Below are 13969 nucleotides of genomic sequence, written 5' to 3' on the forward strand. Positions count from 1 at the left end.
CTTTGGGGGGGATCCAGAAAGCTCTTCCCTCATTGGATAAGGAGATCCAGAAAGCTCTCCCCTCATTGGATAAGGAAAAGAGTAAGTATAAACTTGAGAAGAGTAAAGTTTATCAATACAACAATGTTTTGTGTAAGCCCTATTAGAATTGCTAGCTGTTCTTCATGTTATTTTTATTATTATTTTTCCATCCGTAATTGTTTTATTTAAATCCATCAAAAGCTTACGGTCTAGCCGGTTATTTTTAGCAGTGATGATATTTTTGCATTTTCGCAAGACATTGTCTTGATCACAAAAATTTGACCTGTGAAATATTGAGACATTATTAAATTGAAATTATTAATCCTGAACTTTAGATCACAAAAATTAAAAGCTTAGTGTCGTTTGTAGATCCAGAGGATGATGCTGTGGTTAAAGAGCTACAGCGTCTACTGAGTAAGGTGGACGAGATGAAGGCCCAGCGTACACATCTGGAAGGGGAGCTCCGTGACCAGATAAAAAACGACGACATCACCAGTGTCATAGTAACACAAGAGGAAACCAATAAAGAGGTACGATTACTGATGTAATGTAAAATTGACGACATTACCAGTGTCATAGTGACACAGGAGGAAACCAGTAAAGAGGTACAATTACTGATGTAATGTAAAAATGACGACATTACCAGTGTCATAGTGACACAGGAGGAAACCAATAAAGAGGTACGATTACTGATGTAATGTAAAATTGACGACATTACCAGTGTCATAGTGACACAGGAGGAAACCAGTAAAGAGGTACAATTACTGATGTAATGTAAAAATGACGACATTACCAGTGTCATAGTGACACAGGAGGAAACCAATAAAGAGGTACGGTTACTGATGTAATGTAAAAATAACGACATTACCAGTGTCATAGTGACACATAAGGAAACCAATAAAGAGGTACGGTTACTGATGTAATGTAAAAATGACGACATTACCAGTGTCATAGTGACACAGGAAACCAATAAAGAGGTACGATTACTGATGTAATGTAAAAGTTAATTTGTCATTAATATAAGCAGTTATCATGTTCAAAGAAACACAGATCTGTGGTAAATACTTTGGAACTGCCCAACATGGGCTTAGAAAGAGTGAACAAGTGATAAAGGGGAATCTACAGTCTAACCCAAACTCAGAAAGTACAAAAAACCTGTTTTATACAAGTGGAATTGAAATCCTCTCCAAATTACATTCAATGTCCTTGTATTTATTACCAGTTAGTATGAATTCCTTTATACGAAAATCTCCATAATACATAATGATATTTGAGTCCTTTGGGCCCTTTTTTGTGTTATTTTAATCGCACATAATGTGAAGTGATAAAACCAGGTAAGTTTTGATAATTGATTACTGTCGTGTGTTAACACATGCACTCAAATTTTGCATTAAGATGAAAGCGATGAAAAATGTTCAATAAAACAATAGTATATCACAGGGCAAAGTCTCATATTGTTTCTTTTTTGGTTTTTGCTGTACAAATGTTAACCCACCTAGGACGAAACCCAAATAATATGAAAAGATTTCAAGGTCCCAAGGAATTAATAATAACCGGGTTGGACTGTATTGGTTTAAAAACCCCAAAATGAAACTGGAGGTCAGGTTACCAAAAGTCTTTGCATAAAACTTATTTGAGATGGTGTATTATTTGTCATGATTTATAGAAACTGTTTGAGGAGCAGCTGAAGAAGCATGAAGAGAAAGTAGCTCTGATCAATCAGAATTTGGCGGCTCAGGACAATATCTTGCGAGCTCTGACCGACTGTAACGCTAAGTATGCCAGTCTGAGGCGAACCACTGTGGACACTGGAGCCAGGTAAAACACTGTATTCAGGAAACCGCCCACCAAGTCTTGAATGTTTAAAGGTCTTTCTTAAATTTGTGGACATGGTAAAAATGATGTTTCCAAACCAGGGAAAAAGAAATCTAAGTGGACAAACTGCAGTTGATACTCATTATTTCCTACATAAATAAGAATGATAAATATGAATGACATTTGTACATTCTTACCTTCATTGACCAACTTTCTTTTTGTGTGAATTAAATTTTATTTTAAAAATTATCTGCAATTCCAAATATGACATGAATTATGACTAAGGACGATAGATTTTCTTTATGCTTAATATGTAATCATTGTCTTATCCAGATACTGTACGTGTAAAATTACATTTTTTTTTAAGAGATCTTGTTTTTCGCTCCAGAAATTGCTCTGCCAATATATATTGTATAGCCATTATAGTGATTATTCGAATTCATCATTGTTCTAACCAGGTCGAGGCTGGTTTTCACTAAACTTTGATTATGCCAAGATAAGTACATATACAGTAGATATTTATAACATAATGATATCCTGTAATTCCAGGCGAGAGGGAAGGATTCGGGATCTGATCAACTCTTACGACGTGTATGAGGACTTGATAGCAAAATCTCAGAAAGGGTTAGAGTTCTATAGGAAGCTGGAAGTAAACGTAACACGACTGGCCGATAGATGTCGAGGGTTGTGTAAAGTTCAACACGAAGAACGCGAACAAATCATGAACAGATACAAACCTAAAGGTAAACTGACTGTCTAAAATTTTATTTGAGAATCAAACCTGATTTCTTATCCCACAGGTTTATTAGATTATGAAAAAAATATACCTCAACTGACTCATCCATAGTGTAGCCACTTTAATATCACGTTAAATCATGCAGCCATCGACAGTAATCTAAGACCGGGGTCTCCGAATCCCATAAATCTTCACAGGTCCTCTGTTTTTGTGTTATAAAGGGCTCACTGGGCCATTAATTTTTTTGCCTGTTTATATAATTTTGTTTGCAAAACCAATATACTGTCATTTGTTTCACTTATCAGTTAAGATAAACTTAATTTGAACAGTGTTCATGAACCTATTATCAGCTATGATTAAGTTGGGTGTTGGTAGTTTGGGGCCCAAGATTTTTGTCATGGCCCTTATGATTTTGGTTTAGGGAGACTGACGGTCTCCATGTCCTATAAACTAAAACTTGGTGTCTAAGCCAGAGACATGCTCTATTTGTTTAACATTGTTTTTTATTTAATAAGTCTACTTACACTCACACCAACTACTGTAAATCGACCATCTTTCACGACTACCAAATTTTACAATTTCTATATCAAAACAAAGTCGCAAAGATTATCATTTCCGTATTAAAAAATTTGATAAAAAAATTCCTGTCAACATAAATGATGTAGGTATTAGTTTTCAAAGATAAACTTTTGAAATTTATTCAGATTGTGAAACTCCTGAAAAATGTATCGCATGCGAAAGAAACTGGCTTTGTAGTATTATGAAGAACATGTTTTGTAAGAAACACATTGTCTGTTTTGTAGTCTCGGCTCCATCCAGACCAATGGCACCCAAGCCAGGAAAGATTGATGGCTCCGGAGCTCTGGACTCTCCTGTTTCAGGCAGAATGCCTAGTCAGATTGGAGCAGTTCCAATGCCCTTGGATAACATTCCTGGACAATCGCCTCTGCCTAGCTCACAACCACCACCCGGCTCGGGTGTGATTACTGGGTTTGAGGGACCTAAACTCAAGGACTTTCTACCATTCATGAAACCAAAGACATTTGGTAAGGATAATCCGAGTGCAAAGAGAAACAGAGCTAAAGACTCAGACACAAGTTCACTTCCAGGAAGTGTTCCAGACTCTCCTGTTCATTTTCCAGGCGGGACTGGAAGTCTCCCTGGCAGTCCTTTCCAGAGCTTGGAGATGCCTGGAGGATACGGTTCTGAGGCGGAAATGAAGGCTGCTTTGATGAGAGGTAGTGGGTCCTATTGCCCAGATCCCAGACAGACTGTGATCCAAAGACAGGACAATAAAGGCTATCCCAGTCCGGTGGGCAGTCCAGGGCTTCAAAGCTTGTCTCCAGCTCACTCGCCCTCGCCACAGCCGAGCTTTAATCCAGCATCGGTTCCCTCTACTGTTGCCGGGGTGAGCCAGCCCCACAGGAACCAACCATCTAACCTTACAGATACACACAAACTGCAACAGATCACACAGCCCCCAGTTAACCAACAGGGACCTCAGAATATCTCGACCCATGGTCACCCAGGAGGCATGCCACAGGGACTGCAGAATGTCCCACCATCCCACCCAGTTGACCCTAATAGACCTCAGAATGTGCCACCCCACCCAGGAAACATTCATGGACCACATAGTGTCCCATCCCACCCTGGAGGCCCCAAAGGTCTACAGAGTGTCCCAACCCAACCACAGGGACTTCAGGGACCACAGAATGTCCCAACCCCTGCAGGAGGCCCCCATGTACCACAAAGTGTCTCTTCCCATTTAAGCGGAATGCAAATGCCATCCCAACCCAGTATGACTAGTCAGTTCACATACGCAAATCCTTCAGGGTATCCGGGGCACATGTCTCAGGTTTCAGACCCTCACCAACAACAGACTGGCACAAATACTGTATCTACGATACATACACCAGTTATCTCCCCTGCCAACTCTTCACCATCAGTGCATCAACATTATAGGGAGCTGCCAGCACAGGCAACAACTTCACAACCTGGTCAGCAGACACCAGGCTTTCCACCACAGATACAACACCACCAGCAACACCAACAACAACACCCTCCAGTATCACAACAACAGATGCAAAACCAGCAACAAACGACACAGCAATCATATTCTGTACCACATTCAGTATCACAACAGTATCAAGTAGCCAAGCAACAACAGATACCACAACAACAATTGTTCCAACACAACAACAACAGCAGTTCCAACAGCAACAACAACAGCAGTTCCCACAGCAACAACAACAGCAGTTACCACAGCAACAGATGACACAGCAGCAGCAACAGTTCCCACACCAGCAACAGTTGACACAGCATCAATTACAACAGCAACAACAACAACAACAACAGTTACCACAACAACAATTACCACAACAGCAGTTACCACAACAACAACAATTGCCACATCAGCAGTTGCCACAACAATTACAGCAGCAACAACTGCCCCAACAACACCAGTTTCCAAACCAATTGCCAAAACATCAACAACCACAAGTTCAACAACATAGATCTACCCCAACTCCTCCACTACAATATCCGTCCCACTCATCAGGACAGAATGTTGTACCTGTATCTACAGGGGGTCAAGCTACTGCTCAGCAGGGGTACCATCAGCATCAGTCAGGGGGTCAGACTGCCCCTCCTCAACTACAGTATCCCTCACACTCTTCGGGACAGAATGTTGTACCTGTATCACAGGGCTACCCCCAGGGCCAGTCAGTTGGTACTTATCCTCAGGCCTCTCAGGCTTCCACGTCTATGGCTAGCAGTCAGATACCACAATCAGGCCAGCAAACATGGCAGCAGTCGCCATACCAACAGACAGGCCGGGGTCATCCAGTACAGCAGGTATCTGGAGCAGCAATGATACCCCAGTCAAGGTCAGGTCAAAGTCAATTCACTCAAGGTCAGCCAACACAACAAGGTCAAATAGCTTCAACACAACAACAGTTATCAGGGCAACAACAGATACCTGGGCAACAACAGCTAAGGCAACCACAAGTGCAGGGGCAACATCAGTTACCAGGGCAACAACAAATTCCAGTGCAACAGCAGTTAGGGCAACAACAGACACAGAGACAACAACATATACCAGGACAACAACAGTTTGGACAACAACAGATGCAGGGACAGCACTTAACAGGGCAACAGCAATTACAAGGGCAACAACAGTTACCAGGACAACAACAATTACCAAGGCAACAACAATTACCAGGGCAACAACAGATACAGGGACAACAACAGTTGCCAAGACAACAACAACATCAGAGTCAACAGCAGTTTCCAGGGCAACAACAGATTCAAGGTCAACAGCAGTTTCCTGGTCAACAACAGATTCAAGGTCAACAACAGTTTCCAGGACAACAACAGAATCAAGGGCAACAACAGTTACCAAGACAACATCAAGGTCATCAGCAGATTCAGGGACAAATGCAAAGACAACCTCAAGGCGGTCAGTATAACACTAGTCCTATGATGGCTGGTCAGAAAGTGGAAGGACAACAAAGTCCAATGGTCAACCAACAGTATGGACAGGTAGGACATCAAGGTCAACCTCAAATGGTGTCAGGCCAAGGTCAAATGATGACAGGACAGCAAGGCCAAGGTCAAATGATGCCAGGAAAGCAAGGTCAAGGATTCACCGGACAGCAAGGTCAAGGTCAACAAAGTTATCTGCAGGGACAGCAGGCTATACCACAACAGAGTATGTTCCCACGACAACCAGTTCCAGCGTCTGTCCAGAGCCAGTATTCCTCATCAATTCCTCCTAGTCAGGTAAAACATCAGTATCTCTAGATCTGTGATTGGTTTTAATGTGATTAAGTGTGCTCTCTATACTCTCTATAAATTTGATCCTAAATTGGTTTTATTGTGAAGAAATATGCTGTACACACAATGTTGGTTCAATCCTAAATCAAGTTTTTAGCATATGATGCTTTTCATTTTCTTTATCAAGAGTAAGTTTTAGGTTTATTTACATTCTGCAGCTCTTGGTGTCATGTGGTAATAGTATAACAACCGTTATTAACTATTTGTAGGCTGGTGGGACTTTCAACCGGCCCCCTAATCCCTATTTAGATAGAGGCCAACCAATGACAACATATGGACATGGTAGGTAGTCTAAGAAATCGATGACACACTACAGTAAACAGTAAAATCACAATGCTTTTTGTGAAATCCTTAATTAAATTAAAAATCTTGATTAATGTTTATACTGCACTAGTAGGTTCAGAATGATTTTGTGAAATGTCTGTCTTGAACACAATTTTCTCAAAATATGAAACAAGATGTTTCCTACTACAAAATTTGAATATAAAAAAAAAAGACTTTTTCTGCCATTTCATGGTTAATATCACAAAACAGGTTTAATAACACTATAATGACTTCAATAATGCTTCATGATGCTTTATAAACAAGATGTCATTGACCTCGGGAAATAGTGCCTGGATTGGCCTCAACATCTTGGGAAAACAGTTTTTGACTGTTGACCATATAATAAGGCATGAAACAACAGTATATTTGATAAACTCGTCATCACACACCAATGCAGACAATTACCTTTTACTGTATGAAAAAGTTTGTAAAAAAATAAGATAAAAATGATGGTGCAAAATTGCTAAGATGATAATATTTGGTGTCTGATATGAATTTTGATATTTTTCCTGTGAACAGGTCCAGTTGTGTCACAGAACCCGCTATCCCCCGATGTGTTACAAGGGTCACTTCCTTCCCCTCTACAGCCTATGGTACCGAGTCAGACCTCTAAACCGGTCAGCGATGGTAAGAGTGACGTTCCTGCTAGTGTCGTACAACTGGCTAAGGATCTGGAGGCAGTCGATCTCTCTCCCAGTCACAAACCCAGTGTTAGCACTCAGCCGGTAAGTCTTCACTAGTCCACCACCAGAAACAGGAAGCAGGAACAATAGATTTTCATTTTGACTGTCCTTCCTTTCGTCTTTCCTTCATTCTTTCTGGCCTTCTTTCCATCTATCTTTCCACCCTTGTCTGGGCTCTATTTCCTCTATTATTAGATATTGCAACTTTATACCAAGTAGTTAGCTTTGGATTCCATCAAGTTAAGATGGTATGTTACTTACCAAAACCAGGTCGCTGTGATCTATATTTCAACATTTGCCTTCAATTTCAAAAAAGGTTTGTACAGGTTTTCTCTTTATATATTAGTTCTTCTAGGCAGGAGGAATACAGTAATACATGTTTTACTGTATTGAACACACTTGCAACAAATTCATGGTTGTATCGTAGTAAAACGAAAAGTTCCCCCTCAAGGTTTCTATAACATGTCTGTGAATAAGTGTAAAACAAACTATGCTAAAAGTATACAAAGCATTTCTCAGGTGACGGTCAAGATGTCTTGAACTTCTTGATGTTTTTGATTTTTTTTTTTTTTTAATACTTAAAATATTTTTCTAAGATTTTTGAGGTGTTTGTGTGTTCCAGGTTGAAAATTCAGCTCCTGCCCATATCAGTAAATTATCTGGACATCTCCCACCTACCCAGCCAGTGCACCCCTCCCCGGGGCCGGTCATACCACCTCAGACATTACCCCCTACCCCCCAGGCCAGTCAACCTCCTACACCAGCCCCCTCGGGCACCGATGTCTCCAGGAGCCAATCAAAAGAAGCCTCTCATCATACACACAAAAGGAATCTCTCAGTATCATCTAACACCTCATTGGATGATATTCTGTCCTCAAGCCCGATTGGACGAGACAATGACGTGATGACCCCGAAGGTATTGACGGCTCAGGAGATCCAACAACAGAAGGAAGAGGCGTTGATGAAGGGCAATGTTTCACGACAAATGTCCAAAGATCCATACTCCGATATCTGTGCCAGAGACAAATTTGTGAGCGAGACGGAAAAATTGGCCAAGTTTGTGGAGGGACTTGATAAAACTACCTGTTCAGGTCCGACTCAGCTCGACATTGCCTGGAAGGTGAGTTAGTCTGATTCCATTAATTTTCCAAGGGATTATTTTCCAAATCAATACGCAATATAATGTTTCTATAGGGACGTCACGATAACTTCGGTTTCTGCGCCATTCTCAGATTTTTATTTTCAATTTCATATTGGTATGAAAAAAATAATCAGCCAATCAGAATGCAGATTTAGTATGAAAACAGAGAAAAAATAATTATTTATAAGTGATGATACAATAATGATATTACACATATGTCTTAATTATTGATGACATGAACGTATGAATTATATTTGTTTATGACACAGGCTTAGCTCCTTTGGTTAAATTTAGTCAGTAGGTGTGTTTTATTTTTTGTAAACTATTTTCATTGTTGAACAGGTTGTTATTTGAGAAATTGCTTTATGATTAATATTTCTCCATTATTTTTTTATTGAAAGGATTGTTGTATGAGAAAATTGCTTTATAATCAACATTTCTCTTATATTTGTTTGCTGAATGACTTGTTATTTGAGAAATTGCTTTATAATTAATCTTTGTTTGTTTGCTTTCTGTAGGAATTGATTGATGAACAGGAAAAGGAAGGCCGGAAACTACCGATGGCCATCGCACGATGTTACACGATGAAGAACAGAGAACTTGATGTGATGCCTTGTAAGTAAACTCAGAGATTCAGGGGGAATAACTACAAGTATATAGATCAAAAGATTCTTTCACTCGTGTTCAAAATCTGTCAAATATTGAAGTTGTCCAATAAAAGGTTTGTAAACTATTTCACAGCTTATTTATATCAATCTTACCCTTTATTTTGATTTAACTCTTGTATTGTCTTTAACTCTATTCACCCTACACTGCAGTTTCCCGATACTGACTGCAGGTTGGTGGTTTTTCTCCAGGTACTCTGACTTTCTTCAACTTTCTCAACCTGACACATCCTTAAGGAACATGACTAGTGCTATTAAATCACTAAACAAACCAAATTTTAGCTCTATCACTGACCTAGCACTTCGGAAATTGTCAGTATTCTTGTCCAGAGAAAAATGTAATAAGAACTGTCATGGGTTTGTTCACAGGATGGGGTCAGCATCAGGCTCGCTTAGTGCTTGTCAGCTAATCTCTTTCCTCTAGTTTATGAAACAAATTTGTGATTCTTGTGAAACCAAAAACATTCCATCTGATTTATACAAGGTTGGAATGGATGTTATAGTTTTGAAGCATGAATATTAATTAACCTATGCTTAAGCCTCGGGTAAAGCCGTCAGGTATATATGAATGTCTTACTGTGATGTTTCAGATGACGAGACGAGGGTGGTGTTGACTTCAACCAAAGATGATTACATCAACGCTAGCTGGATCAATGTAGATATTAACTCATTTACCTCTGTACCTGTTTAAATGTTCTATGATAATGACTCTCGGATGTTAAACCTGATAAACAGCTTAAATTCTGTATTAGACCCAATAAGTGCCCAAATTCTTGTAAGCACTCCTCACTTTTTTGAGGCCTCATTTCAATTGCTTGGGCATACCAACTATCAAAACTGTATAGGGTTAATTGCAATAATTTCATCTTATTAAATACCTTTTCATTTTTTCAATTTTTTAAATGCCCTTGACTTTATATGGTGAAATACTGTAGCAGTTTTTGATGTACACATATACACAATATATTTCACACATGTTTGTATGTCATGTACACATATACACAATATATTTACACACATGTTTGTATGTCATGTACACATATACACATATATTTACACACATGTTTGTATATTTACACATATATTTGTTTGTATGTCATGTACACATATACACATGTCATGACACATATACACATTATATTTACACACATGTTTGTATGTCATGTCATATAACATTATATTTAACACATGTACATATACACATATTTACACACATGTTTGTACATGTACACATATACACATATATTTACACACTTTTTGTATTTACACAATTAAATTTACACACATGTTTGTATGTCATGTACACATATACACATTATATTTACACACATGTTTGTATGTCATGTACACATATACACATTATATTTACACACATGTTTGTATGTCATGTACACATATACACAATATATTTACACACATGTTTGTATGTCATGTACACATATACACATTATATTTACACACATGTTTGTATGTCATGTACACATATACACAATATATTTACACACATGTTTGTATGTCGTGATTACAGGAACTATCACCGTCCTGTCCCAAGTTCATAGCAACACAAGCCCCCCTACCGGGAACGGTTCAGGACTTCTGGCTCATGGTGTATGAACAAGGTGTGGAGGTGATCGTAATGTTATCGAGTGAACTAGAGACAGGCAAGGTAGGACAGAGCTCAAAGCTACCATTTGTTGGTTGTTAAATACTTCTGAATATTTTGTTAACAGATAGGTTGCCATGTAATTGCGTTCTAATTTTTGTTATATGCAAACATTTTCTTTTTTTGTGTGTATTTTTCTTGGTAGTATAGATTGTGAACTTTGTGTTTAAAATACAAAATTTGTTCAGTTAAATAATTATGAATGCATGGATTATTATGTATTTGTTATGGATTTGAAATTATTTCAGCATTGATGTTACTATTTTCAAACTTCATAGGGGTATGAAAGAAATTTTGTTTGCAAACTGTGTGAATCCGCATAACGGATTCTCACAAAAGTTCGCAAACAAAATTAATTTCATAATCCCATAAAGTTAAAAAATAGATACATCAGTGCTTATAATTAATTTTTCAGACTACGTGGTAACAAAAAATATGTTTGAACATACGATTACATTGATTTTCCAATGGATATTTTTTTCTAAATCAATACGCAAGGTCGATGTCTCTATTGTGACGTCATGATTATGGCGGATTTTCGTGCCATTATCAGAATTTTTCTTCATAGTATATGAAGAAAAATAATCTGTCAATCAGAGAGTTGGACTTAGTATGAAAACAAATTAAAATTAATTCTTCTTAAAACTTACACATTGCATTACTTTGTTAATCTTCTGACTTTTACAACCAAGGAAAAATACAAAAAAAAAACGGAAATCTGTTCACAGATTATGAAAAATATGAGGGAATCCATCTTTAACAATTTACATTGTACAGAAAATTTTTGGTCATAAATGAAAACTCTAAAATTGAAATATTTTGTTAACTTGTTAAAGTTGCATTAACATCAGAGGTATTAATTTGTTTTATATATGTGAGTATATATTACATTGACTGGTTTTGTTATGTTGTAGAAATTTCCAGAGTACTGGCCCCTTCAGAAGGGTGATTTAGTTCACCAGGGTGCGCTGACCATTACCTTACAAAGTGTCAAGGACAAACAGCTGTGGACAGAGCGAATTATTTACCTTAACAATCCTGAGGTAGGTCAATATCAACCTCAGCCATTTTAACTGTAAAAAAAATCTTTTTCTCTTGGAAGAATGATCAAGTCTTTGAAAATTCAGTTAAGAGTTTTTGAAAATCTATGAAAGAGTAAAAAGTTTTCTTACTGGTTTCTTAATACATTGGAAAAGTTGTTTTTGTTGGTTCTAATTTTATTATAATTTTATTATATATTTAAGTATTTAACTCAACTTGATGTATTCAGATAAAATTTGAAGTTTTAAACTGACTTTGAGTTCATGAGGTTGTACTGTGATTATACTTTAAGTGCTGTTTATCGGAAGGTTAAAAGTTTAATTTACTATTGAGGTTATACTCAAATAATGTAAATTATAATTTAAAGTTGCTTGCATAATTATCATTTGATATTTTCAGAAACGACAAGGTAGAACTATTGTACAACTACAGTATAAGAACTGGCCAGTCAGGTAAGTTTGTCGATAGAAACCATGATTAGACAAATTTACGTAAGTAAAACATTGTATCAGCATTGTTATTTTTGTCTCGCATGTAAAGAAAAATTGCAATAACAAAACCTTGCTGTTTCTTTTTCTGGCAGCACTATTAAAGTCACCAACATATGCCTTAAAGGTTTTGCAATTGGATTGGTTTCTTAAAAACTATTGTTAATGAGTCTGATTTTTATCAAACCAATATAAAGTTAAAGAACATTATCAGCATACAGCAGACCTGTGTCTTTAAAAAGTTAAAAAAAAAAGCTGGCCTTCCAGTATTTCCCTGTAAGCCATCTGTAGCCGTACATTGTATCTACCCTGAAACAGGATTTCATTAATATTTGATAATACACATTTTATATTCAATCTTTCAGTGGGTTTCCGGAGAAGGTACCACACATTCTACAGTTCATCACCGAGGTTCATAGCTTTTACCGACAGCAGAGGAGCTTGCTGAAGCCTGTCATAGTTCACTGCAGGTAATGTATGAAGAACAGGATCGTATGATGATGTGTTAGCACTCTGACTTTCACCAATACAACCATCATTAGCCTTCCTACTTTCAAGGTCACACATTGCTTGAATGACCTTGACCTATTTTTAAGGTAACAATAGTCAAATATATCAGACAACTTCTACTGGTGAGTTCCTTGTTCCTTGTGTACAATGCTTAATTGTTGCCTAAGAAAAGATAAATATTTTAGCCCATTTCATTCTTTCGCATTGATTTAAAAAAAAAAAAAAAATCCTCTGCAGTATACTTTGATCACATTTTATTGTGCCAGTAGTCAAATAAATGACCATGGACCTCTTGCTTATGTCTTATAACACTATATTTCATTTTATTGAATTTCATGAAAAAACAGTACACATGTTTATGTTAGTGCAGTCAAATATTAGTGCAAATGCGAATTAGCGCTTCAAAAACAGTGCGAAAAGCACTAAAATAAAGCTACCGCTAACATAGTATTTTTACGGTAATTTGAACCCTTTTTCCGTGTTTAGTACTGGTATAGGGAGGACTGGAACCTTTCTAATGATCTACACAAGCAGACAAGAAATTGACCACGGGAGTGGCATCATCAACATACAAGATGTCGCCAAGAAGATGCTCCGCCGTCGCCGACACGCCATCCGGGAAAAATCACAGCTCAAGTTCTGTTACGAGGCGACGTTGTACTACGCTCAAGACATCTTAGCACAACGTAAGCTCTATTTAGTGTTACATAATAAAATATTTTCTAAAATCTGGTTTTTTTTAATCTACAATCAGAAAACTTGTAGATGATGTTACTCAGAAGCACAACTTGATATTTTGTTGTAAGAAAACTAACCTGGTTATAGATGAAATTTTATATGAATGTCTTTCAATGTATTTCTCAGTTCATGTTTGTATTATGAAGTACAAAAGATTTGTAAAAGAACCTGAATTTCAGACATTTTTCCTATAAACTCAATCAAAATTTCTTTATGAACATTTTCAATCAATAGTTTAAAGTACTGATATGTAAATTTTAAACATAGAATCTGTCTCCTCTTTGAGTGCAAGATAATCTGACGGGTAAGA

The 13969-nt window shown here is 37.4% G+C and overlaps 1 protein-coding gene across 1 annotated transcript in view; it reads left to right on the plus strand.

Moving 5' to 3' along the window:
* Positions 1-13969, plus strand: part of LOC138310990 (tyrosine-protein phosphatase non-receptor type 23-like) — a 39015-nt gene that overhangs the window by 19477 nt on the left and 5569 nt on the right. Inside the window, 15 exon segments of the mRNA XM_069252404.1 lie at positions 391-551; positions 1688-1839; positions 2386-2579; positions 3376-4796; positions 4799-6352; positions 6616-6688; positions 7250-7455; positions 8036-8533; positions 9073-9169; positions 9810-9874; positions 10748-10885; positions 11797-11925; positions 12323-12375; positions 12777-12881; positions 13408-13607. Coding sequence (XP_069108505.1) covers positions 391-551; positions 1688-1839; positions 2386-2579; positions 3376-4796; positions 4799-6352; positions 6616-6688; positions 7250-7455; positions 8036-8533; positions 9073-9169; positions 9810-9874; positions 10748-10885; positions 11797-11925; positions 12323-12375; positions 12777-12881; positions 13408-13607 — 5046 coding nt within the window.

The sequence above is a fragment of the Argopecten irradians genome, chromosome 16 (assembly GCF_041381155.1).
Source record: "Argopecten irradians isolate NY chromosome 16, Ai_NY, whole genome shotgun sequence".
Lineage (NCBI taxonomy): Eukaryota > Metazoa > Mollusca > Bivalvia > Pectinida > Pectinidae > Argopecten > Argopecten irradians.